The sequence below is a fragment of the Dromaius novaehollandiae genome, chromosome 2 (genome assembly GCF_036370855.1).
Source record: "Dromaius novaehollandiae isolate bDroNov1 chromosome 2, bDroNov1.hap1, whole genome shotgun sequence".
Lineage (NCBI taxonomy): Eukaryota > Metazoa > Chordata > Aves > Casuariiformes > Dromaiidae > Dromaius > Dromaius novaehollandiae.
This window is the reverse complement of record NC_088099.1, coordinates 130738081-130763464: the sequence shown is the minus strand read 5'-3', so window position 1 is coordinate 130763464 and position 25384 is coordinate 130738081. Positions and strand designations below refer to the sequence as shown.

At 35.4% G+C, this 25384-nt stretch overlaps 1 protein-coding gene across 7 annotated transcripts; it reads right to left on the bottom strand.

Annotated features, from left to right (window-relative positions):
• Positions 1–788: 788 nt before the first annotated feature.
• Positions 789–24329, bottom strand: PPP1R42 (protein phosphatase 1 regulatory subunit 42). 7 transcript variants are annotated; one of them, XM_064507441.1, is made up of 11 exons: positions 24201–24329; positions 23827–23881; positions 23574–23625; positions 22565–22777; positions 20122–20288; positions 19536–19674; positions 17655–17771; positions 12042–12159; positions 11274–11402; positions 9550–9700; positions 5966–6185 (listed from the first exon to the last, which is right to left on the bottom strand). In XM_064507441.1, exons 4-11 carry the CDS (start codon positions 22769–22771, stop codon positions 6002–6004), a joined length of 1212 nt encoding a protein of 403 aa, XP_064363511.1. In that variant the 5' UTR covers positions 22772–22777; positions 23574–23625; positions 23827–23881; positions 24201–24329; the 3' UTR covers positions 5966–6001. The 7 variants fall into 7 exon arrangements, with proteins under 7 accessions (XP_025970931.1, XP_064363511.1, XP_064363514.1 ...); XM_064507444.1 differs by having other exon boundaries at positions 22565–22755; positions 24201–24323; XM_064507443.1 differs by lacking the exon at positions 23574–23625 and having other exon boundaries at positions 24201–24323.
• Between the last annotated feature and the right edge of the window lie 1055 nt (positions 24330–25384).

Here is a 25384-nt window from a genome sequence, read left to right as displayed (position 1 = left end):
GAAGCAAGAAGTGGCTCAAGGTTATAACACCACTCATGTAGTACCTTAGTTTGGGATACCTCTTGCTTTTCTAATGAAAATATGTAGCTTGTTATTCAAGGGAAAAACTGAAGTATACAGGAGTAACATTTACTTGAATTACCTTTATCAGAGGGCAATAAAATGTAAATGATAACAAAATACACAAAACAGCTGGATGCAAAAAGCCAGATCCTGATTTTTTTATTCAGGCAAAATTTCTTTCTGATTTCAGATAGGGTTTCAAGGATAAGATGTTGAGTCGACATTCATACAGAGAAACTGCATTGAGAAAGATTTTATTCTATAGGCTATTTACAGTTTGTGCTTTCCTTTCTTTATCCGAAGGACTGGAATTTTCCTGTGTCTAAAGTCTTGAGCTTTCATTTAATTACGCAAACTAGTCCCAGCTACTCAAAACACTATTTGAGGTAAAATTAATGTATAATACTCTCAATCCAAAAATTAATCAGCACAGACATCATTCGTCTTGTGGCGCCTTCTTTCCTAACTGCACCTTCTTTCCTTCCTAGTTTCCTAACTTCTTTCCACATCCTGCACCAGAACGTGGAAAAATCCAAATGATGGAAATTACTTTTTACTTTTACTTTTTTACTTTTTTACAGACCTTCTGAAAAAACACATGCTAATAACCCCTCTCTCCTTGAAGTAAGAGACCATTAGGGTGCTTCTGCGTAACTGTTACATTGACATATATAGAAAGCAGCAGCCTCTCAGGTATTCAGGTCACAAACCAGTCAAGACACTAGTTAAAAACAACCCCTTTATTGAGGAAGTTTAATAAAAAGGCAGACAATTTAGTCTACAAAATGCTGATATTTTTACATGTTTTTAATACAAAGCATTGCTTCTAAATAGACAGTTGCCTCCTCGTATTTCTGAATGCTCTTAGAATGCAGTATTAGGTTCAATGTTGGTTTGAGATTACAAAGACACAAATAACATATCCAAAGAGATGTCAATACCTTTTTTTGTAAGCTTTGGGGGGAAAAAAAAGAGAAAAGAATCCAATAATGACCAATTCTGCACATTTTGTAACTAATGGCATTTAGAATGAAACTTACTTCTGCCATTACTTCTGATTCCTTCTCAGCTGACATCAGTGAGATGAAACAAGACTGAGCAGATCTTAATGTCAGAACTGTACCGATGTCCCTGTTGCTCCTAAATCTTTGTTAACACTTCTCTGACTGTGCAGCATTTCTATAAAACTAATAATATGTGTTATCAAAAACTGCAGATGAAAAGAGAAAAAAGAATGTTTGGTTTTTGCCTATTGCCAGAATATTGACTGATGCAGCAAAAACCATTTTTTTTCAATGCCAAACCTGAGCGCAGACTAATTTGAATTGACATAATCTCAAGTTTTGGGGTATTATACATTATCTTATTACAAAACTGACAAGCTTTTTCCATACACACACATACATGGGGACAGTTAACAATTTCGTCCACATATATTTATGTCAAAGCTGATAATTTTCAAATTCCACAAGAAACAAAGTCTTACTAATAGTCAAAGCATGTCTTACACAAATGAAATCAGATAAGACTCAGTCTTTTATTCCAAAATATTTTACCACAAACCATGTAAAACTGACTACATCCAACTTTATTAGACAGGCAATTGGTGATTAATATGATAGTCAATATCTTAACTCTCTAAAAAAGGAAGATCTTATTGCTCCAAATATCTTTTTTTGAATTAAAATATTAGTCTATTACATACATCATTTCACAGCTGGCTCTGATTTATCTTGATTTTGATGTCGCAATTAATTCTGTTGAGAATTAAGAGAACAGAATGATGTAGTCATTGCTGTAGTCTCTGGTTACAGTGGTATTTGATTGAAGAGGTAAGGTTCAAATACATCTTTTTTTTGGCAGTGAACTTCTAGAATCCTTCAAGGCCAGGTTACTTAATGAAAAAAAAATACACTGTTAAAAAGAATTTCATTTTTTCTAGTAAAGTATTTTTTCTAGTAAAATGTACTGGTTACAGTCACAATATATAGCATTTATCATTCAGTCTCTGTAAGTAAGTAGGTTCACATATTATTTGATCTCCCTCAGAGCTGTTATTCAGGGTAGCTACTTTGTATAATACACCAAGATAAAAACTGTAAGAAAACCCAGAAAAAGTTTTTCAGATCTCCTTATTTTTATCAGCTGCACTCTCATGTACAAGGACATATTTTCCAGTACTAATAGATAATGTATCTGAATACTCATCCTAAAGAAGAATTAGGCATGTCTTGAACTCTTGACTCTATTTATTGACTATTTTTCCCCCTTCTCACCCAATTCCAGAACTTTTGGATTGTGTGGCTTTTATAACTGTATCACAGATAGTCCTATCCATCGCGCGCTCTCTCCCTCTATATACACATATGTATATAAAGCTTTTTATATATATATATATATAAAGCTTATATATGTATATATAAGAAACATGCCATTAAATTAACTTGCACCTTGCATTTTTTTTTAATATGACATTTAAAAAAAATAGAAGTTTTTGAAATTTCATTGGTGACTGATCAAAATTAGAATTAACATATACACAATGATTACAAAGCTTAGGTAACCATATATATATATTCCATTTAGGGTCAGAACAGTACCAAAGAGAGGTGTTCAAACTGTGTTGCCCTACTTGGTTTCCCTGTTGGTACTTTCTAGCACACCAAAAAGCCGCAGCAGTCCTGTGATTGCTCTGAAAGCATCAGGATCTTTACTGGCAAGGTCTGCTGTCAGCCCTCCTGGACCTCTGTGCCTAGTGACAGTTTGTAGTGGGGAGAAATACTACCAAAAGTAGAGCAGGATCAAATTAGGAACCACATAGGCAAATCATACCCATCCATGACTCTGCAACTGGATGGGATGCATCCAGGGGTGCTGACAGGGCTGGCCAGTGTCGTCATGTGACTGCTCTCATGACATTTGAAACAGGGTGGTGAGTAGGGAAGCAGCAAAAGCAAATGTCACATCCATTTCAAAAGGGGCAAGGAAGATTTGGGAAACTTAAAGGCTAATCAGCCTCACCTAGCACGTGGAGAGTAAATCTTCCTGGAAACCATTTGCAGGCACATGAAGGACAAGAAGGTGACTGGGAACAGCCAGGATGTATTTCCTGAGGGTAAATCAAGCTGACCAGCTTGATTACCTCCTATGATGAAAAGACTGGCTGTATAGATGAGAGGCGAGCAGTGGACTTTGACTTGATTTCAACAAGGTTTTCAACAGTAGTAGTTTTACAGCCAAACTGGAGGAAGATGGACTGCATAAGTGAACTACTAGGTGAGTGAAGAAGCGGCAAGACTACCTGGCACAGAGAGTAGTGATCAGTGATTCAAAGTCTAACTGGTAGCATTCCTCAGAGGTTGATTTTGGGACTGATTCTGTATAATGTCTTCATTAAAGCTTGGACAGTGGAAGAGAAGGCTGCTCTGTTGCAGATTAGGGCAGTAGTGCCATTGAAGCATTGGTGTTTAGACAAAGCTTGAATTTGAACAGATTTGGAGTGCCCTTTGCAAGTACAGCCCATGTCCTTGGCTCTCCTTGGTGGTAGTGTTGAAGGAAAAATGTATACTTCTTCTGAGTGAGGTCTAGTAAGTCTTGATCAACAATTAGTTCTGAAGGCTGTGCAAGAGCAATGTAAGGAATTTTGCTATTTAATTACTCAGCCATGATGTGGGACTTGCAGTAAGATAAGAAGTAAGGCTCCAGGAATTCCCAGGTTATCCCGAGAGCAAATGTAATATTTTATTTAAGAACATACAGTCATTCATAGTATATATGAATGCAAAGGCCGTTGCAACTTAAACCATAAAACTTGACAACTTTGAGATGAAAAGTCTTACATTTCTACAAGCCAATTGAGAATTCCACTGAAAAGTATGCTTAAATGCACCAAATCCCAACATACTTGTGTTGACTTACAAAGGATCTGACACTGGACAGATCTGCTCAAATTTAGTGATTTTTTTATAATTATTTTATAATTATTACCTTACAATGGTTCTTCAGGGTGTTTTTTGTCATGTGGCTTCTACTCTAGGTTTGTATATACTTCATACTTGTTAGATCAAAATCTGTAAATAGTAGTTTTTGCTAAGCTGTGCTCATGTTTTGCATGACCCTGTGGACTCCTAATAGAGGGCTAAAAAGCACATCAGGGTCCTTTCTTCAGGATCCTTTATAATTCTGAATATCTGCACAAGGAGAAATAGATAGTAGGGTATGGGAACAATAGTCAAACACTATTTAGAAGAGGTGTAAGATATGTATTCTTTTCCTGTTGTTAAAATAGAGGCCAGGTTTGCCTACCTGGAGGTATAGCTATTACTAAGTGATTAGCGGTTGTAATGCTGTCCTCCAAAATGTAGCATCTCATCTTGCTAGACGAGGGCAGAATGACTGAGTACTCACCTCAAATCTGTTAAAGCAACTGCTTTCAACTTCCCAGATATGGCAGTATGCCTATAGAATGCATGGCAGGATATATGAAGGCAAAAAGTGACCCAATATTTACATCACTGCAGTAAACTAGTTTATTGGCACTGATTTCATCTGAATCATCAGATTCCTGAGTTATACTATGGTGCTATAAAATTTATTTTTACATCCCTATTCAACTAGTGGTCTTTTATTTTATCCTCAAAGAAAATTATGTTTTCATTCTACCATACAGGAATAAGTTTTAAAATCCTGAGAAAAACAAGCATCAATTCTTTACTCTGCTAATCTGATTCATGCTTTGTGTATATAAAAGTGATTTTTAAAATTTTGTAAATTTGTTACACAATCAAAATGCACAATGCTAAGGCAGCAAACTAAAAAGATAATATGAAATTCTGCATTGTTATCACAACAGTACTCTGCAGAGTACTGACAACAAGGGTATGAGGACAGGAAAAAAGTAAATGCTATATACTGGAAGTCTGTTTTGCTTATATAATAACCATTATAATGAAGGCATTTGTTAAACACTACAAAAACAGATATGCATGTATTTGGTTTTGCTCTTTATTTTATCATCCTAAAGTAGTACTGTATTCCTGGTATGATTTTGATGGAACCATTTAAAAGATATAACTCACTCTAAATTCACTGAATTGCCCTTCCTGGATGTGTGTTCTGTTTAAAATGTTATTTGTGAAATATTCCAGTATTTTATTTATGAAATATTCAAGTATTTTATGTGAAAGGTTTCAAACATTCTTGCTTCATTGTTGAAAGTATATGACAAGGCTGCACATTACAGTCTGTAGGCCCAAATGTGCCATGGTTAATTTTGTGACCTACTGCTGGCTGACAAGTTGCATGTGCCATTTGGCCTTCCCAGGGCTGGGAAATAGTGTGTATCTCCCAGCAGCGGTATCAGGCTAATGCAAGCAAATGTGCTCTCGCTGGCTGCCCAATCAGCAGGCCTAGATCTCCTGACAGGAATGTGCCTACATTACCTCTGCTTATCCAGATGCGTGAGAAGTACATGTGGTCTAGCTGACAAACTGCTTATCAGGTGATACACACAGTCTCTCAGCTATGAAATGCATTTATTCTCTTTATGGGCACAGTAGATCTGCCAGTACACAAGTTCTGTTACTATATTTTAGATCCTTTCCCAGTTTTGGGCACACTCAGCAGCATAGCAAACTGAAGGAGGGAGGCAGAGACATAGGATAGAAAGGATAATCTCCAAATCAGTAGTTTCCAGGCAAGCAGCAGAATTCACAGCCAGAAAGGAATGCCTATCAGCTGTCTTTGTGACAATGCATGATGCAGTAGTGTTAAGAATCACAGATTGGGCATTTATGAAAACCAACTTTTTTGGAAATTACCACTACTGAAATACAAGTTTAGACTGAAGATAATGCCATTTGCATATATTCTTGAATATTTTATATTGATGGAATTCTATTTTGCCTTCTAAATAGATTATTATTTTTCATAGGCAGAATCATGGGAATCTGCAGATCACTACATTCAGTAAAACTGTGAACATGGACACACAAAATATCATTAAGGGACATAGTAGTGTAATATTAATTATGGTTCTGTAAATGAACTTACACTCACCTTTGCAGGTAGTGCATATCCTCCAGAAAAAAGGCAGACGATCACTAAATTGGCTGAATTGTCCACTGAAACGTTACATGTAACACAATAACCAGAAATTACCTATACCTGGTCTCTGTTCAGATAGCTCTGCTTCAGCAACACCTATTTAATTCCAAAACTTCTTCCTTACACTCTTCATCCTTACACTTCAGCTTATCTAGCATTACACAGACTCCTGTCATATTCCACATTATGGCTGAATAATTCAATGGAAAAAAAGATCCTTACATTACTCTTGCACAGCCTTCAAAATTAATTGCTGATCAAGATTTACTAGACCTCACTCAGAAGATGTATACATTTTTTCTTCAGTGCTACCACCAAGGAAGGGCAAGGAAGGGCTATAGGTGCTTCAAAGGGCACTGCAAATCTGTTCAAAACATGCTCTCAGCTCTGCCAAAGTGCTCCAGCTGGTATCTCCAAATATTTAAAACACCTGAATACAGTTGGAGTGGTGGCAGACAATTCTCAGTGGCTATAACTAGCTCTAGGGTGCACAGCTAAAATTGCTTTTGTGCATATCTTTACTCTGTATTTCCCCTTTCTCTGAAGCAAAGGTTGAGACTTTATTTGAGTTTTCAGAAGTCTGCAGTTTGCTTAAGTTGACATTCAGTAAGAGAACAAGATTTAAGGTTGCCTAGAGGTAACCCATTGCTCTACTCCCATCAAATCAGAGAACTATATTTCTTAACCAAATAAACATATGATTGTAACCAAATACACATGATGATGATTAGGTACACCATCATTACAATCTCAGCATCAGTCCTCCATAAAAAATATGGGTATGTCATCAATCAAAATATGTCATATAATGGGCCTTAATAATTCTATTTATTATATTGACAGTTAGGTTTAAATAAACTGAAACCTAGTATACATGCTGAATATGTACATTCTTACATGTTATCAAACATGCAAGTAATTTATTCCATACAGATTGCAGATCACACAAATCACTTCAACTCAAGGCACTTACAAATATTTAATAAATAAAATCAATAAAAACATTTTTGATAAGAGCACCTGCCTAAGAGCTAAGAAGATGGAGAAGGAGAGAAGGAAAACTAACACTTTCCACAGGTTTCTTCAACTTGAACTTGAACATACAGGACGTGGATGGTGGTTAGGAGGCTGGCTTTTGAATAGTTGGCGCAATACAGAGTAGTTACTCATATGATGGCTACGTCATTTAAAGATATTTCCAGTTACATAACATATACTGGAGGGGAAAAATGTGACTTTCCCACTAAATTCTGAATTGGAAACCTATTACAATATTTAGTTTCATTAGCAAGGAAATGTGGGCAGAAACTGCTGGTTACAGTTTAAATTTACAACATTAAAATTCCAACAATTCCTCTACTCGGGGAAAATTAATAATAGTGTATCCTGTTGGAAGGTATTAGGTATCTTTAAAATAGTTAAGTGATTTGTTTTCTTTGAATTACTTCCTGCCAATATCTATAATTTTCTCTAAATGTCCAAAACTAACTTTGAAAAGCCAATATAAAATTGGTATTGTTTTTATATTATGAAAAAAGAAAGATTAATGGCTTATTTCAGAAATCTAGCAATAACTGGCTTTTTTCCATTGTTCAAGTTGTACGTAATCCTCAGTGGATCTTAGATGTAGCTTAAAAAAGGTATTTAATGTCTGTTTTTCAGTTGCTAAGGGTCAAACATCACCTAGTGTGTATAAAGAAAGAGGAAACATCTGTTGGAGTAACTTACTTGACTAACACAGAGGGTAGCATTATAATTCACTAATTTCTGTGATACCAAATCGCAAATAAACAATATAGATGCATGTTCAGTGTGACAAAGTTTACTCACTTTATATGTGGGCCTATTTGTGTGTATAACAAATTACTGGATCTGATGAGGGAACACTGTGATTTATGATTATTTTGTAATCTGCACATACTCTAAGAAAGAATATTCTTGTATTTTGATGTGAATTTTTTCCTTAAATACCTTCAGGAGCACACCAAATTTTAACTAATTCCTGAGACTCTTCTCTTTCCATAAAATTCTGCCAGTAACAAGATTAGAATATGTCTCAAGATCAGTGAGATGTTTGTATGGCCTGAGCATTAGGCTATACTCCTCTAAGTTTCACAGGCATGGCCTATACACTGAAAAATAATCATTAAGTATTGCTTTGTGATAATTAGTGCACTGTTCCTGGAATTCTTGTTTTTAAACTTCTCCACTGCTATGTGCCTTCTGTAGCAGGAAAAAAATTCAAGAGTAGCTGCATACGTGAGAAGTTCAGTTTCTTTTTAGACCAGAACTTATCTACTGTCCTATGAAGACCAGAAAATAATACTTTGAAGAGAGCAACACTGTGGTATGTAATTCCTCTTCACTCTTCAAAGAAAAGGCAGCTATTTTTTGTCTGAACAACTAATAAGGAAAAACCTAGTGGAAAGGAAAGTGGTAAGTTGTCAAGAATAAATAGTATTAAATGCTTCTCAGTTAAATTTTCAAACATACTAATAAATTCTGATTTGAATGTAAAATAAAGTGCTACATTTAGTAAACAAGTTACAAAAGAATACCTATGTCAATTGATTTTGTTTTTAATCTACAGCATTGCCTAAGTGAGCTATTTTGGTTGACCAGTAGAGCTGATAAATAAAAAAATAGTTTAGTTAAATAATAGTTAATATTAAAAGTCTGGAAGGAATGGTTTTAGGTGCTGAATACTGAACTAAACAAAAATAAGATTACTATAGATAAAACAGGTAAAACTATAACTCTGAAACTGCAAATTCATATGAGCAGATTTATTCCCACACGCAGTTGCACTGGAGCTAGTAGGGCTGCTTGTGTGCATACGGAATACATGTCCTAAATTCTGAATTATTTAAACTCTTCTATTGTTTAAAAGTCTGTAAGGCACAGGCATCAGATTTCCCTTCTGAGGGTCTTCAGCTGATGCTACAGGAAAATCTAATCAAGTATATAACATACTGGAACATATTTATTACAAGTAAGCTACAGTGATGAGAAGTGGTTGTTTCTCTTCTGCTTGTTACTGTATACACTGCATCAACCTTTGTCGATGCTGTCAACAGTAACTAAACTTCCAAGAAGCAACTTCTGTATTATTTTACCTTTGTGGAGAATATAATCCAGGAATCAAATGCATATGACAGAAACCAGTAACACTGGAGTAAAGTTTTACTATTAGCTAGCCTGCCAATAGGATTTTTAACCAGAAACTGAAATCTATTACTCTGACTTTCAAAGAAATAAAGACAATGAACATGGCATGGTTAAAAAAAAAGACCAAACTAATCTAGGATGAAATTCTACCTTCATGTACATGTTTTCCAATTGACTGAGAACTAAGAGTGAAGATGTCTGAGAGAAACATACCTGAGTATTCCTACAACTTCCTTTTCTTTGTGGGTTCTTGGCAGAGGTTTTCTTCTCTCTTTAGGTATCTCAGACAGACTTAAAGAATTTGATTCTTTCACAGATGGACTGTAGTAAAAGGGAAGAATGGGATAATGTGTTTCAAACTCACCTGCAGAATACAAAGAATTAGCGATTAATTCAATATTCCAAGTAAAAGTATGCCGTTTTTGTTATTCAGTGTGATTGATCACAGGCTCCAATATATCGTTATCTAAAACAGTGCAATAAATTTTGGAGTAAAACACTACAAATTTGATAACTGAGAATGGGAAACTGTCATTAACATATTCCATTGCAAATGCAAGATACAGTCTTTAATCTTTTAGCACTGGTATAACTAAGATGACTAATATTTTATTGCTTGTAAAATAATTATTTACTCTGATCAGAGAGGATATAACATTTTATAAAAGCAAAAAACTACATAAAAATCGTTTTGCCTTTCACTGGATTATAGGCCCCATGGGTGTGGATTATAGCTGCTGAACAGTGTAATGCAGATCTGCAGATCATAAGGTAAAGCAGAATAGTTTTATCCAACTGAAACAAGAAATGGAGGTAAGCAGAATACAGTTACCTTAATCAGAATTTCTAAAAGGTTTTAAGATAAATGCCTTTAGTCTAAAAAAAAAAAAAATCACACAGTGCTTTTTCAGTTACCGTCAAATGACTAGCACAAACTTTCACAATGTTATTCAAAAGGGAGTAACTTCAATTATATAGCACTTCCTCATATCAATATTCAGAAAATAAAATATTGTTTTCAGAACCATTAGCATTCACATATTGCTTCTAAATACTGATCAGATGGCAGCTTTCTTGGGGCTGAGACCAAAAGGCTGAGTGTTTTTCACTTCATGGCTTCAAAACAAGCTGATCTTTGTGAGATTTGATAAAATAATAATTTGAGATGGTATGGCTATAAAGGATATGCTCTTTCCCCCAAGTTACATACCACAGTTTATCTTGTGACAAGAACAGTGTAACAGCCACTGATTTTTATTTTATAAATATGATTATTCAAACTATTTTGAGTACTTTCAACTTTAATGTCTGTTTCCAAGTCTTCCAAAGACAATCTCTTTCACAAGATTACAGTACTTCTTGTATCCATTAGGCAAGAAATGCTGTTAAATCTTTTTTATATATATATTTCCAATCTGGAGTCAACTCCATAACAACAACAGCAACGATCACTTAAAAAAAATCTCAAAGTTTATTGCAGGTTTTGCTTGGTTTTCAAAACTGATTTTTTTTTCCACTTTAAGAACCTGTTGGCTTTTTCTCATCTGTTTAGACTTTTACTTCTGCTAGAGCTAAATTAATTTAATGAGCTAAATTCTAAGAACTGCACAGCATGCAAATGATGTAATGCATGCAGATTTATTCTAGAATGCCCAACACTTTTTTTTTAATATATGGAAAGTGATTGTCAATATTTACAAACATGCATTCAAAATGTTCTTGCTACTCCTTTCCATAAATCCAGGAGGTTGGGATGGGGAAAAAAAAGATGAACCAGAACTAAAACTAAATTCTATATTGAAAAGACTAATTTTACAATCCTGTGTTTGGGGCTTACCACTAACATTAGTCTCATTTCTACTATATTTTGTTAGCTACTATTTTATTGTTTCTATAATAATGCAAATAATCATGGAATAATTGATTAGTTTGCTTACAGAAACCTAGATAGGCTGCATGCTCATTTGTCATTCTTTCTTTGTTTTTTTTCCTGGCACCTTTGGAGGCTTTCCAATTCATTAGGAATTGTCTTTCCATTTCTTTAATTTCTTTCCCATCAAGTGATTCTGTAAAAGAAAAGAGAACATTTTCTGTGATAGCAGAAGTTAACTAAAAAGCTAAATAAAAGTATATGTAATGTGTACTGGTTTTGTATTTGTTCTTTTCAGATCTTTTTTGCTCTTTTTAGTCTTTCGGTAAGAAAAATCCAATGATATATCACAGCTTGATACTCCTAATTTAATTAGTTGAAAGAATGAGCCGACACTTTTTAATTACAAAAGAAAACATCTACTATTTTTATAGTTTTCAAAGGAAATATCTCAAATTCAGTTAAGATGCAATACTGTTTGTAGAAAGTTCTGTTGAGGAAGTATGCTTTTACACAAGGTATGTATAGGCATAGAAATTCAGGATAAGAGAGCTACTGCTTATGGTAGTAAGCATGAGAATGGTTATTACTACTAATAGGAAAAGCTGAGCAACAAAGTTTGTGTAGCTTATTACCCAAGTAGTTTTAGCTACATTACTTGTACTAAACAAATTAAAAAATACATCATTTGACATTAATATGTATGACAGCACTTGTGCTTACATGTATAATACTGCAATTCAAGAACAGATAATGGGCTAGTTATTTCTAAAATGTAGAGGGTTTTAAAGTTACCGGTGGATTTTTGCTTTGAATGTTGGTTTTATTTGTTTACCTAAAGTTTGTGACTCTACTATAATCCTGTCCCTGTACTTTGGTTTGTGGCAAAGAGGGTTCCCTGTAAGATCCATGTGGCATAGCTTGGTCCATTTGTTTAATACAACCTCCAAATCCTGCAATTAATAAAAGAACAGAACATTGTAATTACTTTTCCTTCTCTAGGATAGAATTCAGTGATTTGTTCAGTCAGGCCCAAATCCTGCAAATAGAAATAACTTCAATGAGACTATTCAGGTGCACAAATTAAAAAATTGTATTTTCAGCTAGAGTGCTATGTAGCATTCCCTGAATGCATTGTAATTGCACAGAAGAGACAGTGATGCAATTGGAAAACTCTGTTTTTAAGGATACAGTAATGCCAGCTATAGAAAATTACCACTATAATCCCACTCCTAAGCACCTAAAGCTGAAGAATCACCAGTTAAAAGTTAGAATTCTATTTACATATAATACGTATAATTCTGTCAACATAATACTCTGTCAACACATAGCCCTGGTGTCACAAAGCCCTTCAACTATCACAGTGTCTGATTAGACTTTGAAAAACTTTTGGAATAATAAATATTTTACACAGAAAAAAATAGATTAAAAAAGCTAAAAATCATGTAAGCCACACTAATCTCACTCTCTCTATATATGTACGTAAAATTGTATTTTACAGGAGAAACAGTAATCCCCCCCTTACATAACTGTGGGTGGTCAGTTATAGGTTTGGCCCAAACAGTGAAACTTTTGAAATACACCTTTCTCCATCTGTGTTTCCTTCTGGTTACCCAAGGACAGTATGACCTAGATAAAACCTCTTCTGTCTTTTAAATACAATAAATTCAAGTTAAAAGGATGCCTAGCATACCAGATTTGTCCCTTCTACTCAGATACCAACTTTCTGAAATAAGCTTTTCAAAATTTCACTTGACTGTCATTCTTGATATGCTTCCTTTTATGTGCATAAAGCTTAAGAAGGGATTCAAAACAACCTGTATGAGTGTGAAAGGAGAGATAAATTGAAATAATTTATATTATACAGTTGTAATAAATTTGAAAAAAAATCTACTGATCATGATGTGACAGATGCTAAACTGTAAAGTCTGTAGAGTTTCATAGCTTGATGCCAAAAAGGAAATAAACACTGATGCAGAAATCTCTTAGCTCCTTCAAATTTAGAAAATCATCTGGGGAATGTAAGTAGAGAGAATTCTGGTTTTGCAGACTCTATATGTTTGGTAGAAAATCCTCTGTAGAAAACTCTATGGATTATGTAATACATGTTTAGAAAAACATATAGAAAGGAAGTGGCAGCACAGCCTCAGACCTCTGAACAATGATCCAAAGATGATAATGCCTTTTCAGGAAAATAAACAGATGTGAAAGTCTGGTTCTGTGAAGAACAAGACTGATAAAATGATGCAAGAAACTCTGAGGACCAGTCTACTTGAAGGTATGTTGATAGATATCCTAACATAACACAGCAAAACTTCACTAGCCTCTATCAGAATAGCAATATGATAATCCATACAGCTTAGGTGCTAACACTTAACCACAAACAACAGTTTAGATGAAAAAATATTTTAGGCTAAGCTTATTTAAAAAAGAATGCATTTAGCAAGTATGTTTATTATTTATTCTTACCTGGGCATTCAGGCACTGTTGTTAAAATCTATAATGATGTCTAGATTTCATTAGAAAGATTTTTTTTTGAAATAATAGTTTTGGAACACAAACTTGTCTATTACTGAAACATAAAATGTATACAGTTTAACTTTGATGAATGTATACAAAGAGTCCTGTAGATTTTTGTTAGCTGTTACTTACTTGATAAATGACCCAGAACATGCTTACTCCAGTGTATGTTTATCTAAGACCACACTAATCCTGTGCTGAAATATGATTACCCTTTCGATACGCTCTAGTTGTTCATTGCCTTCCTGTCTCTAATAAAGTGCTTTTACTTCCCAGCCTTTCAATAAGCTGTACTAAAGGGACCAGACACTTTTCTGGGCAGTCTCCATTTGATAAATGATCATGTCATGCTATCACTCTGAGGTCTGCTACAAAATACTGACGAGCAAATTATATTCCATCTATGGGGGGAGAAGGGGGAAGGGCAAGTGCCTTAGTAGGCAGCTGTAGCACTGGCAATAATGTTCTTCACAATTAATGATGGTCATTTAAGAATTGGTATTTGACCAGCATGCTCCAGTTTTTATCGGAAACGTCTAGTCCAACTGCCCTAACTACATTTACAGACAGCAATTTGTCACCATTTTGACTACCTGTCATAATCTGTTTGAGAAAATCTATAATTTTTCTCTTGTTCCTGACTGAATTCAGAAGTGAGTGAATTCATCTTTTTTGATATCCTCTTGTCATAATCAATACTGGGCAGAGGTTGAATAAATTAAAGACTTAGGAAATACAGGGTTTTTTTAAGGTATTTATAGCTGTATTTTCTCTATCTATCCAAACAGTTATGTGAGTCATAATCTTCCTGAATATAACTGAAAGAAAACCTTCATTAATAGGATCAGTATTTTCAGAAAGAAAAAAACAATTCCTTTTAGTATTCCTACCCAAATATACAGCGGCCTAGAAGTCTTTGTGAACCCAAATAACGTAAACAACAAAAAGCTCAAGAGGATAAAATAAATGAAGTAACAAGCAGTAGAAAACAAGGAAAAGCCAATTCTATTAAAATGAATTATATTCCTGATAGCAGGCATAAGACACGATTTTTACATGTGGCAGCTAGTTATAGTTATTTTGCATGAACTGCGAAAAATTAACTAGTTTCTATTCTGTCTACCATTCAGACTGCATTATAGAAACTTCAGTCATGTGAAACAAGCCTTGATGTCTGTTAATTATGCTAACAATGCCCTGAAGTAGCCAGAACCTTAGGTACATTAATTCACTAGCCCTAATTTTCAGCTATGCTGAAATCAACACAGCATGGTTGAAGAGTGAGGGAGTATGGGTTTTTACAATTATGTGAAAAAATTAGATAAATATTTCAATTTAAAGTAACTACATATTATACAAATTATGCAAAAGTGAGAAGAGCATACATGGGAAGCTTATATTTCATGTGTTTGTTATGCCCTTCACATTGCCTGCTTTGCATAGATTCTGTTTTGTTCTCACTGCCCTCTCCCTCTGCTACACAGGTCACCACTGCTGTTACCAGCCCTGCTGAGACCTGGACAGCTCCTCTGCAGCTGCTCTTCCTGCCCTGACATCAAGCAAAGCAGGGCTGGGTACAGAGCTTGCTGTCACGTCTCTGTGCCACTGCACCACAGCCTCTGACCAATTTCAAACATTCCTGGGGATGTTCTTGATGGCACTGGGAGGCTTGAGAGCAGGGGGGTAGCAGGAATGGAAAAACAGGAGACACAGCCTTTGGCATGAAAAAGATGTATACTTCAGAGTTTTGAAAACAGAGGGCCAAGAGGGAGGGACTTGTGTGAGAATGAAAGAGCCTTTGGTGCTTGCAACAAGCTCAGCTTACAGAAGCAATCAGGTATATTTAGTACAATAATCATATATCCCCTAACACTGTTTTTACTGTCACAGTTGTAGAATATTCAGTTACTGAATCACTGAAAATGCTGTTTCTATACCTGCATCCCCATTCTTAATATAAATTGGTTCTTTGGATAAGACAGTTGTCTTTTAAGATCATCATAATTGAAATCTTTTATATTTATAAGAAAGAAAAAAAACAGTTAAATCACTGTAATAGGACTCCTTTCCAAAAGAAAAGTTATTTGAAATTAAAATAATTCCAAGTCTATGTTAAGGATTTGTAATATATTTAAATATTTAAAATTAAATACAAAATAAACATATTTTTCTATTAAAATGTTAAAGGAATTCAAGCCACTAAATTGGAAAGACTCTGAAATCAGTGTTTGCTGAAGTGCTGATGTCATATTTTGATGACTGGTCAGTTCAGAAAAAAATATTCTTCATCTTGGTATCTTCAGTACTATAAGCTACACTATTTATGAATAGTGCAGTTCTAAAATCTTAAGATATAATTATCAGAAACCACCTTTTCAGATTCTTTACTAAAGATACTTCTTTTAGTTAATATATCAGCTTTAAGGAGGCTACATATTAAAAAAAAAGTGTACTGTTATTGTAATGTAATCAACACAAGTAATTACGGATTTAATTACCTAATAAAAGACAACTTGAATTGTATTTGTATATGAATTCAATCACAACTGCCAGCTAGAAACACAGCTTGAAATACATTATAAATATATTAATAATCCTCTAGTAAAAAAGAAAAGCATCATTCAACATTTTAAATACTAAAATGTTAAAAATTAAGAGTCCAGATAAAGTATACTGACCTAGATAATTGCTAAAATACGCACACAAAGTACTGGAATCTCCTTGTTAGTAAACATAACTGCCAAATTTTATGTAAAAGATGCTAAGCATTCTAATAAGTAGTAGCATTAAGTGCTTTAATGATTACTAACCAATTAAAGTTAATTTTTCCAAGGAAACAGAATATATATGCAAAACAGTAATAAAATAGTTTATTTTAGTAAAGGCTTTTTCTTGCTGATATGTATTACAGTTTAAGTCAATTCACTCTGGCATTTATTAATAAAAAGATCCATCTCAAAATTAAGTGAAACACTAATGCCTATGGTTATATGAAATGAACACAGTGTAAACAATCATTTATAAAGTTTGCTCTTCCTTGCCCTCACCATGTAACAGCTGTGGCAGCACACCGTTCAACATAAATGCAGTATTCAATTACTGGTAGCATGAGACTCAAAATACTGTTTGAACTTCAGTTTTCTTAATGTCAGCAAGTAGAGAACATCATAACTTATAGAAGCTACTCTTGTTCCTTTTTGAGAAGTGAAGCTGGAAATTATATATCCAGAACATTCTGTTTAAACCACTTTCACTACTGCAAAAGGAAGAGTAAAAATACTCATATTGCATTTTTAGCTGTTATTTTAGAAGTTTGACCTCTTGCTTATGAAGACATGCCTTTCCTTAACAGACATTTTTAAAAGGAACTCAATTTCTACTTTCATAACAAACACGTTTTATGCTACTCCGGCCACAATACGCAAAAAGGTCGTATTAATATGAAAACAGCTGAAAAATCAGCTCTATGATGCAATATCCAATAAATGCCTTTTATTTACATTAAAATAGAGAATTAAACTCTAGAGAATTAAAACTGTAACATGGTAAAATGTTGCAAGTTAACTAACAATAGCACTGCATTCTTTGCAAATAATGCTATTGATAAGCACGCAGATGGCCAAAACACACACCAGCTCTACATTCTGGATGTGTTGTAATTTCTGTGTATGTGCTGTTTAGTTGATAGATGCATGCACAGTGGCCACTTCCTGTAGGATTACAGGACATTTGGACATCCTAGATAAAAGGTTCTCCTTTTTTAATCTGGACAAAATTTCTGGATGAGGAAAAAGAGCACACTTGGAAAGACAGAGGTTCACTAACTGTAGAGGTAAAGTGTATTTGTACTCATCTATTTAGTGATAATGATGAATTCGACTATTTTGTTATCACTCATACCAAATAGAACAAATATTTATTTTAATACCTTCATATATTGAAGCTGATTGTCAACTGCTGTAAGATGGGAAATATTTTCCAAAACTGCTAACTCTCCTAATTCATCAATGTTGTTATTGCTGATATTCAACACAGATAAAGATTTCTGGAAGAAAAAAGTAGGGAAAGAAAATGACTTTTTTTCCACATTGTGCATGAGTCAAGTTGTAAATTCTTACCAAAAAGTCTCTTAAAGAAAGAGCAGATATATAGAGCAGAAACATGAAAGCAGAACTACCTCATGCATTACACACTGTTTTATGTTGGCTTTGCATCTTGTCCTAAAATGCTGTAAGATTATTTCTCAATTATTTCAGGAATTCTTAGTATATATGGAATTTTTCATCTAATCATGTTCAGATTCTTTACAAAGCTTTCTGAGTGCTACTAACTATTCCTTTGAAGTGGGTAACTGGCACAGAAACTGACTGACTTTTCCAAGGTTAGACCTTAACTGCATAGAGCTGAAATCCATATCTGATACCCATGCACTCTCAATTAACAGCTGGACTGCGCTGCTTTTTTTTCCCCCCAACTTGGTCCTGCAAACTTCTCTGTATGCATAGTTCCGTTCCTTGCCCTCTCCTTTGGAACACTGCTGAGTCAAGCAACGGACTTTGCCTTTGTAATGACTGACTCTTCCAGAGGAAAAAAGGAATGTACTTTAGGATAGTCATAGGCAACAGTTACAGAGATCTTTATGTTCTAGATAAAAGTAAATGTGTTTCAGGTGTTTACTTAATGTGGTTTCATGCAAAAAGAACAGGAAGTTTATTACATCTTTAGAAGACAAAAAAGGCACCTATGCCAGCAAGTTTAGAATTATACCAGATTTGGGACTTATCACTGGTTAAACAAAGTCTATTTCAGCAATATGTATCGGGAACTTTAAATCCCTTCTAAAATCTGAGCTGAAGAACAAGATCTGCATTGCAGGCAGAAATTACTGGTATCGTCCTGATACACACAGTGCATAAAGTAAACAAGCTTCTCCTCTAAAGGACCGAGGATATTGCCATAAGCAGAACATTCGCTGGTGGTACACAGGGAACTATTTGGACCCATGGTTTTGGCCCTTTCCTCACTGCCAGCATTAAGAGCCAAAAACAGATTCAAGAGGAAGATTAAGTAAAAAGTGATGTCTTAAAAATGAACAAAAAAGCACTTGAAGGGTAAAAACAGAATGCTTTTACATGTAGTTTCCACAAAGATGTTAAGTAATCAAGAATGCAGAGTGTTTCTGAAAAAAAATGGTAAATAAAAGCTAGGAACAACAAAATGCTGGTGAGTTTACGTCAGGATGCTGCAAGACATTTAAGTATATGAGTTATCATCCTGGGAAGGAGACGTTATCTGTATAACCTCTCTCTACTTTCATTATCATTACAAGATAGAGTGATGAAAGTAGAAGTGCTGTCACAGGATGGCTCTTTTGTATTAAAGGAAGATAGCAATTTATGTCTTGGATTACTTCATCTTGAAACAGCAAGAATTAGAGCTAAATCAAGTGTTATGATATATATATGAACAGAAGAATTCACTTTTGAGTGAACATTTTTTGTTCATCCTCACAAAAGTCTATCAACTTTATCAAACTTTGAGAAATATAGCAAGATGAACTTCTGTATTATAGAACTACATCCATTAGTAAATATAGTCTTGAACTTTTTAACCACTTGAACAATACATTGGATGTTCACTAAACAATTAACATGTCAAATAAAAACTTCAAAAGCTGCCTTTCCTGAAGTGTTGATATACCACAACATAGAAAAATTGTGGAACTAAAACCGAATGCTTTGTAATGACTTCTCCTAAAAATAATGATCTGCTGATTAATTGTCCATTGAAAATTTCTAAATGTACTTACTGCCAGGGAAGTAAGAGATCTTGGATCAAACAGAAGCTTTTCACCAAGAGGGAGATGTTGACTTTCAATATGTAGCTCCCTTATTCCTTCTAATTTATCCAAACCCTCTACTACAGCGATGCAATTACCCCCCAAATACCTGCAGAATAGAACATAGGTTTAACATCCTTTGAAAGCAAAAGCTAACACAAGCTTTATTTTTTTTTAAAGAATTTATTTACAGTATTACTGAATAATAGCTGGAAATTATAATGAATAAGTAAATAACTGAACATGCAAGTAGAACATACAGCATGATTGAAACCTTTTTTTAAAGCTTTTATAACATACCAGTATTATTACTATTATTAATGACTGAAAAAAGAAAATAATTCAAATGTGAGTAAGTACATTAAGATGATACATATCAGTATGTTACTTTAAAGTCATAGAACATTTGATTAGAAATCATACATAAGCAATTATTTTTATTTGAATGGCAAAATGTAGCATCTAAAAGAACCTTAATATCCACATCAGGTTTAAATTTCTTAGTGTAACAATTATTTTCTTACTAGTAAAATAAGATATATGATTTTCAACTTACAGTTTTTCAAGGTGTTTCAGTGATGAGAGATTTTCTATACATGAAATACAATTGTTTTGCAGGTATAAGTGTGTTAAATTTGTAGCAAAGTCCAAGTTCTGTATTTGACTGATTTGGTTATCATATAAATATAGAACTCTAAGATTTCTGCACAGAGAGAGATCGCCCTGAAACAAACAGCAACAAATTAATGCTATACAAAGTTCACTCATTATCAGCTTCTAGAAGCTGTTGCTTGTTGTTATATTTAAGTTCTGCTGTATGACTTACGTATTTTCATCTTTAATAAACATTTTTAACAACTATTTGTACTAGAAAAACTGAATTAGAATCAGTAATCATCTATATAGGCTAAAACTGAAATTTGTCATTAATGTTTTGCTGTACAGAAGCTAAGAACTACAGCCATTACCAGCAGGTAAATCACATTCTACATGATTTCATTCCTTTCCCTGCCTCCTTTAGGTAAATTTCAGAAAAGCACAGCTGTGCAGTGCAGTTGTCTTCATCAAAGTTTAATACTTCAGTGATGTGACGGAAAGCAGTTCTTGGCAAAAAAATAATGACTTATGCAAAAACTCATACATCAATGTATTTTAATAGACATCCAATTTTAAGATTTAACTGAAACGTCACGTTTCTTTGAAATGTATTCTTCTTAAATAATGAGAAGTAGCATGTTCTTATCAGGGTTTTTTTTTAATTTCTACCACCTTGATATCTAATGAACCAGTCCTAATCAAATGGACTAATCAAATTAGTAACTCACTATGCCTACAAACATTCCTAGGAGTGGGCTGCATAGCCATGTGCTTACATGGATCTGTTGACATGAAACAAGGAAGGTCTTATATCTTCATGGCTGAAATCACACTTTTGTTTTTATAATAGAAATACATCATATACAGCTCAGTTGTTCAGGGTTTAGCAATTTGAAAATGTGTTCAGTATCTTGAGGGAATGTGAATTAGCTCAGGACTTACTGAAACCTGTACAAATTTCCTATTATTAAGCTCAACGGGAGGAGGACTGGGTTAAGTTTGCAGGTTTAGTCTTTGAAAGTGAAAAGATCATGATTTATTTTTTAAATGAATAAGCCCTAGGAAACAATTTTATTAACAAATGTAGATTCTAACCTGTATAATTTGAAATAGCCACTACACCAGTCCAAATTTGTTAATCTCACTTGGCTTATATCCTATTCCTGAACTCTCCTTTGCTTTCTCAGACTTCCTCTGAAATGTAAGGAATAAATCACAAATACGCTGAAAAGATTTTGCTGCAAGTTAACAGCTTTTGGTAAAATTCCCAAGAATGGAAGAAATATGGCATTAAGGAGAACAAAATAAGTGTTGCACATAATAGTATCTACTATGATTACTACCTCCTTAAAACAATGAAAAATCTGATCTGCAAAATTGTTAGTTCCTCCTATCTCCTTCTATTCCATAATTCATATTTTTATAAGGTAACCATCAATAACTAGAAGTCCTTAAATCAAAACCAGAATATTGCTGAAAATCTGAATTTTGTTTTTAATACAAGACCTAAAGCCTCCAAGAATCACATCGCTGGACTTCAATACAGCTAGAGCACCTGTTCTCAAAGTCCTGCACCTACTGATTGAATGGCAGCAACCTGGCTATATTGTATAGGAAAAAGCGTCAGGTCTAAATGATTAATTTGAGATACTCTCTTTCTGAAATGGCTAAAGAGGTAAGCAAGCAGTAGTTATCATTCTGTTCTGGTGACTCTCTGAAAGCTCCTTTACAATGTAGCAACTGTATCAAATAGTCAAAATAGCAAATTGTTCAAATTTTTAAAAGAGCTGTAGACATGTGGACTAGTCCTGTGAAATATTGCAAAAAAATATTTCACTTTAACATTTCAGTTCACCTTTTGTGTAATTGCTTTCATGGATTTTCTTTTTTTAATTAATAGCAAAATTAGGTAGTACATTGATAACATCTTTCCTGTCTGCTATGTAGACAACTATATATCTCTGCCACTTTCAGGTAGGTAAAATTCTTCAACAACAATTTTGCTAAATAAAGAAAGAAGTATCAGGTCAATAATAAGCAGCTCTGCAGACAGTTGGAAGTATATTCACCTGCTTTGATATTTTACATTAAAAGTTACAGCAGAAAGATTATTTTCACATTTCAAATATGCATGCATTTAAAATCCATTTATGTACTTTCAGGTACAAGCAGTTTTCCACACAATAATGGTACTTTAATTAAGCAGTAAATGTTGCATGTTTCCAAACAGATGTGTTTTTAAGGTCTGACTGCAAATAAATGTTATAAAATACCATATAACTGTTAGAAAATATAAACTTGGCTTTGCCTGTTTTTCTCTCCCAACTATATAAAATTCATCAGAACAGCAACAACATTTGAATAGCCATGTTAAAAATGAAATAAAGAAAAATAAATCTTACAATTGTATCTATATTTTTATCTGATAAATTCAGATGCGTTATTCTTTGCAGGTACTGTGCAAAGTACTCTTCTTTGGGATTCTTGTGACTGATGCTTTTAGCAATTAGATGCATTGTTAGTCGAACCATAATTCTGTAGTAGGCCAAACTGCTATACCTCTTTAGTATCTCGAAGCGTATTGCATGTGTTCCTGTAAGTAGTTTCATAAAATGCTTTAAAAACAAAAAACAAGTAAGGTTATACTGCTTGCACCTCAGAGTGCCAACAACACTTACATGTATACTTTACCCAAATCTCAAGTCTTTCCCCCCAATTCCCTTTTTGCTTACCTTGATAAATATATGTATGGTCTTAGGTTTTTATAAAAACCTATCTCTTCACTGCTTGCAAACTCCTTTCAATAACAAATAAAATGCATCACATTTGCTTTGTTGTTTCAGTGTGCTTAGGAGGGCTGTACCTTAATATTTCTTAGTCTTTTTTATACAGAAGTATGAGCACAGTGGTCTACAGCAGAAATAATTCCCATAAATAACTAATTAATGGCAGTTCATAACCTAATTATTGGTTAAAAAAATATATATCTATAGCAGGTTTTACAGGCTAGGAGAACTGGTATAAAGCTACACACTGCTTTTTATGTATCTGCATAACATTGTTGTCACTCACACAACTAAAAACAGTTTTTCACATTAAGGCTTACTGTAGGGCCTCTCACAACAATACCAGCTATTTTTCTAACCCTGCACCAAAGCCCATTGCTTCATGTGAGCTTATAAATTCAGTGAGAAGAAGGAAGGAGGGATGCATATTTTGAAGTGGATGTGTAGACTCTCTGGGGTTAAAAATACCCTCATGAGTGTAACTTAACAACACAGAATAAAAACGTTGTTTTTTTAGCTAGTTCAAAATGCAACCCTGTAAAACTGGTGTATCAAAATAACTGAGATATCAGAAAGCATCCAGAAACTACGAAATGTCATGCAGCCAGACAAACCAGGTGCTTACCGTGAAACAAGGCACGGAGAATCCACCTTACTGATATTAAACATATGAGAAACTGAGGAAAAGCAAAGATTAAAACCGTAAAGACAAGAGAAACCTCATTACTAAGCAAGGCTGAAGTTCAGCAGTCCCCCCTTACCCATGCGCAAAAAGCATGGGTTTTGGTTTTGCTTTTTTTTAAAGAGGTAAGGGAAGAAGGAGAACAAAAGGGACTCTATTTTTAGCGGGAAGAATATTTTCTTGCTTGCATGCTTACATTAGGAAAACCCTGCAGAGCCTTTCCGTGGATCTTCTTCCAAAACAAGCAACAACTGGGGGAAAAAAGGGGGGGGGGGGTCAGGCAACCAGCGCGCGGGGCTTTCTGTGAGGAAAGTTATCCCCCAAAGCCTCACCTCCTAGCGCCGTGTGATTTGACACTGTCCCCACCATACTGACGGCACTAGCCGCCACCCAGCGCAACCCGTGGCACGGCTGAGTTCACGCCCCTGCCTGCAAGCCGGCAGGGACGGTTACAGAACAGAAAGGAAGAGGCAGAACCTACTCCCACGACCCGCCCCACCCTTCTCCCAGCGGACCCAGGTAAGAGGCTAACGGCCCCAACGGCCAACCCCGCCCCGCTCTCCCCCTCACCTCGCGGCAGCGGCAGAGCGCGCGCCGCAGCCCCGGCGACGGCGAGTGGAGGGCGCGAGCGCCTCCGCCGCGGCTGGTTGCCACGGCAACCAAACGCCACCGACAGGGGCGGGAGGGAATGCTCCCGCCGCGGCGCGCGCCCCTCCCGCCCAATCAGCGTTGCGGGCAGAGGAAGGGCGGGAGGGACGGAGCGGGGTGGTGTCTGCGTGACCGCGGGCCGCGTGCAGCAGCTGTGGGGTCGAGCCCCGGCGGGGCGCGGCAGCTCGACGCCGTCGGCCGGAAGCCGCCCGGGAGCGCGGGCCTGAGGCACTGTCTGGTGAAATGGCTGCTCAGGCTCACCAGCGGGGCTCCCCCTCAGGGCTCCCTTGGTCTGGCCCCTCAAGTCCTCATCCTGAGCAGGGCAAGCCTTTGGCTGAGAGTCATGTCTTTCTTTTTGCCTCTTTGGTTTCTTTTTGCCCTTTTGGGTCTTGTCTTTTAGGCTGCAGTCACAGGCCTCCCACTTCTCTAGCGTAACTGAGCATTGCCGTGCCAAATGAGGGCCACAGGCTCCTCCTGCAGAGGGCATGGTCCCTGGGCTGGCCCCTTGCCCCGGGGGGGACCTGTCACCTGCCATCTGCCCTCCCAGGAGTCCTTAGAAGATGAAATCGCAACTGGGGAATTTTCCAGAAGAAATACAGCTCTGAAACCTATTAACACAAATGGTGGCTGATAAAGTTCCGTATGCAAAGAACTTGTAGCCTTAGTAGTACTACCTTAATAATGCTACGTGTCCTTAAATTTTGTATACTCAAAGATTTTCCACCTGCCCTCATGCCCCCCCTTCTTGCTGCATGCCAGCCACTTTTGTGAGCACAAATTCCTGATGAAAACAAAACTGGGGTTTATTTCCCCCACATATAAAATAGGAGGGTTAATAGTTTAATAAACTGAGTAGATATTGTACCCTAACAACAACTTGTTTTACAAAAATGTTAGGAAATGTTTAATGCATTTTTCCTATGAGGAAAATATTCTTCCAATAATTTGAGGGGTTTTTTGAAAGTCAGTATTATAACAACCTTTTTCATGCCTTCTTAATGAATTAAGCATATGAATAACATACTGAAGTCAAAAAAACTATATACATGCTATGTGCCTGCTGAGTTGGAACATAAAAGTGCAGCAATTGAAGTCAGTGACAAAAT